The sequence below is a fragment of the Triticum dicoccoides genome, chromosome 5B, assembly GCF_002162155.2.
Source record: "Triticum dicoccoides isolate Atlit2015 ecotype Zavitan chromosome 5B, WEW_v2.0, whole genome shotgun sequence".
NCBI classification, from domain to species: domain Eukaryota; kingdom Viridiplantae; phylum Streptophyta; class Magnoliopsida; order Poales; family Poaceae; genus Triticum; species Triticum dicoccoides.
Window position 1 is genome coordinate 588,012,972 of NC_041389.1, and position 3,403 is coordinate 588,016,374.

The 3,403-nt window shown below is 44.7% G+C and overlaps 1 protein-coding gene across 1 annotated transcript; it reads left to right on the forward strand.

Annotated features, from left to right (window-relative positions):
* The first annotated feature begins 551 nt into the window (after nucleotides 1–551).
* LOC119306239 (probable LRR receptor-like serine/threonine-protein kinase At3g47570) lies at nucleotides 552–2,177 on the forward strand. Its single transcript, XM_037582515.1, has 2 exons — nucleotides 552–1,592; nucleotides 1,721–2,177. Exons 1-2 carry the CDS (start codon nucleotides 587–589, stop codon nucleotides 2,095–2,097), a joined length of 1,383 nt encoding a protein of 460 aa, XP_037438412.1. The 5' UTR covers nucleotides 552–586; the 3' UTR covers nucleotides 2,098–2,177.
* Nucleotides 2,178–3,403: the final 1,226 nt, after the last annotated feature.

The following is a 3,403-nucleotide window of genomic DNA, read 5'->3' on the forward strand; positions in this document are numbered from 1 at the left end:
CTGCAGACAACTCCAAGGCATTGATGTACAAGAAAATTCTTTCACCGGCGTCCTTCCTGATCTTGTGGGAAACGTCACTTCACGTTTAGCCATTTTCTCCGCAGGTTATAATAAGTTAACAAGTGGCCTTCCGCTAGCAATTTCAAATATAAGTAGCCTTGAAGTGATAGATCTTTCAAACAACCTATTCACAGAGCCAATTCCAGAGTCCATTTCAACGTTAGAAAATCTTTTGTACCTTGATCTCTCCCACAATCACATGTTAGGCCCCATACCAACACAAATAGGTATGCTCGGGAGTGTTCAACATTTATTTCTCCAGGCAAACAAATTCTCGGGCTGCATACCAAGCAACTTTGGTAACCTTACTTGGTTAGAAAACATCAACTTGTCTAATAACCAACTAAGCTCAACAATACCCACGAGCTTTTTCCACCTGAATAAACTTATCAAATTGGATATTTCTCAGAATTCCTTTGTTGGTGCACTACCATCCAATATTTCTAGTCTAAGACAAACATATCAAATGGACATCTCTTCAAACCTATTGACAGGAAGCATCCCAAGATCACTTGGACAACTTAATATGCTAACCTACCTAAATCTATCCCACAACTCACTGGAAAACTCAATTCCGGGCACATTCGAAAAACTAAAAAGCTTAGCATCATTAGACGTCTCATTTAACAATCTCTCGGGCACCATTCCAAAGTTTCTTGCAAACTTTACCTATTTGACTATCTTAAACCTTTCATTCAACAGGCTAGAAGGCCAAATACCCGAGGGAGGTGTTTTCTCAAACCTCACGGTGCAATCTTTGATTGGGAATGCTGGCCTATGTGGTGCTCCACGCCTTCGGTTTTCGCCTTGCCTTGAAAGATCTCCCTCAACTGATATACACTTACCACTATTTCTACTCCCAACACTCATATTAGCAGTGGTTGCCATTGCCATTTGTGTATACCTATGGCTCAAAAAGAAAATTAAGAAGGAGGAGTACAATGCATCTTTAAGTCCAACCAGTGTCATAGGCCATCAGATAATCTCTTATCGTGAGCTCATTCACGCCACCAATAATTTTAGTGAACATAACATCCTCGGATCAGGAAGCTTTGGAAAAGTCTACAAGGGCTTATTGAGCAGCGGCTTGGTGGTCGCGATAAAAGTTCTTGACATGCAACTAGAGCAGGCCATCCAAAGTTTTGACATCGAGTGTCGAGTGCTTCGGATGACGCGACACCGCAACCTCATAAAGGTACTCAACACATGTTCCACACAGGACTTCAGAGCACTAGTACTTGAGTACATGCCAAATGGAAGCTTAGAGACACTCCTGCACTGCTCTAAGAGTACACAACACCTAGGATTCCTTGAGAGGCTGGGCATCGTGCTGGATGTGTCGATGGCAATTGAGTATCTGCACCATGATCATTATGAGTTGATCTTGCACTGTGACTTGAAACCTAGCAATGTGTTGTTTGACGAGGAGATGACTGCACATGTGGCGGACTTTGGCATTGCAAGGTTGCTACTTGACGACAACTCAATGATATCCGTGAGCATGCCTGGAACAGTTGGATACATGGCACCAGGTACTTAATTAGCTAGATCATGTTACATTGCTCAACCAACTACACAAATCATTGATAATTATGGCTCCACCTAGAATAATAAGGTTGAGCAACTACGTTTTAATTCAATTTTATAAAATTTTTGGCAGAGTACGGAACACTTGGAAAAGCATCGCGGAAGAGTGACATGTTCAGTTATGGGATCATGCTCCTTGAAGTTTTCACCGGAAGGAGACCAACCGACGCTATGTTCGACGCACAACTAACCCTTAGGCAGTGGGTTCATCGAGCATTTCCTGTAGATCTTTTCCAGGTCGTCGATGGTCACCTACTGCAAGGCTCCTCTCTTTCGAACTGCAGCTTGGACAATGGTTTTGTTGCGTCCGTGTTCGAGCTAGGTTTACAATGTTCTAGCGACTCGCCTGACCAAAGGATGACGATGCGCGACGTGGTGGTGACGCTGAAGAAGATCAAAGCTGAGTTCACTGGGCGGACAGTGAAGACGTCGTGTAGTGCAACACAGTGATCGAGCTTGCTACCTAGTTTCTTGCCTCCTGTCCCCTATAAATGTGCATGCATGTATTTGTTTCTCTTCTTGTAAGACAATAGGCTTTGGGGGGAACCGGCACAACCCTCTAGGGGTGGCCTATCACATATATATATATATAATGAGGTGGTATACAACGTTACAATATACACATGTAAATACAGTCTAACACCCTCCCTCAATCTTAGCCACTTTCTAATGAATCTAGAAGGGTAAGATTGCGCCTGCAAGTCTCAAACTGTGGCAAAGGCAATGGCTTGGTGAAATGTCAGCAAGTTGATCCTTGGAAGAAATAAACTTGATCTGTAGTTGCTTCTGAGAGACACGTTCACACACAAAGTGATAGTCAACTTCAATGTGTTTCATTCGCGCATGGAATACCGGATTTGCAGAAAGGTATGTAGCACCGATGTTATCACACCAAAGAACAGGAGGCTGTGATTGGGGTATACTTAACTCCTGAAGCAAGGACTGTACCCAGATGATCTCTAATGTGGCATTGGCCACAGCCTTATACTCAGCCTCAGTACTGCTACGCGAGACAGTAGCCTGTTTCCGAGCACTCCAGACAATCAGGTTAGAGCCAAAGAAGACAGCATAACCCCCCGTGGATCGCCTGTCATCCGGATTGCCAGCCCAGTCTGCATCAGAATATGCTGAAAGACAACCAGAGTCAGACGGCCGAATATGCAAACCATGAGCCACCGTGAAACGAATATAGCGCAAAATCCGCTTAACAGCAGACCAATGAGTGTCACGGGGTGACTGCAGATACTGGCAGACTCGGTTAACAGCATAGGAAATGTCTGGTCGCGTGATCGTCAAGTACTGGAGCCCACCAACAATACTCCTGTACTCTGTCGCATCAGAAGAAGAAAGAAGCACACCATCAACAGCATTGAGCTTATCAGTGGTAGACATGGGTGTAGTCGTCGGTTTGCACTTAAGCATCCCAGCTCGCTGCAACAAATCCAAAGAGTACTTCTTCTGCGTCATAACAAGGCCAGCAGCACGAGAAGTAACCTCCACACCAAGAAAGTAATGAAGCTTCCCAAGGTCCTTGACCGCAAAATCAGCACCAAGTGAGCGAACAAGCGCAGTAGCAGCCGACTGAGAGGAGCTGACCAAAATGATATCATCTACATAGACCAACAAGTACATAGTAACCTCAGGCCTTTGAAGAAGAAACAATGAGGAGTCAGCAGTTGATGATGCAAAACCATGAGCACGAAGAGCCATTGCAAGACGAGCATGCCAAGCACGAGGAGCCTGCTTCAGACCATAA

What these genes read in the sequence shown, in the direction of transcription:
- LOC119306239 (XM_037582515.1), top strand. Translation starts at nt 587, where the DNA reads ATGCTAACCTACCTAAATCTATCCCACAACTCACTGGAAAACTCAATT. An exon ending in AGTTGGATACATGGCACCAG is followed by an intron (nt 1,593 to 1,720) that starts GTACTTAATTAG and finishes AATTTTTGGCAG; the next exon opens with AGTACGGAACACTTGGAAAA.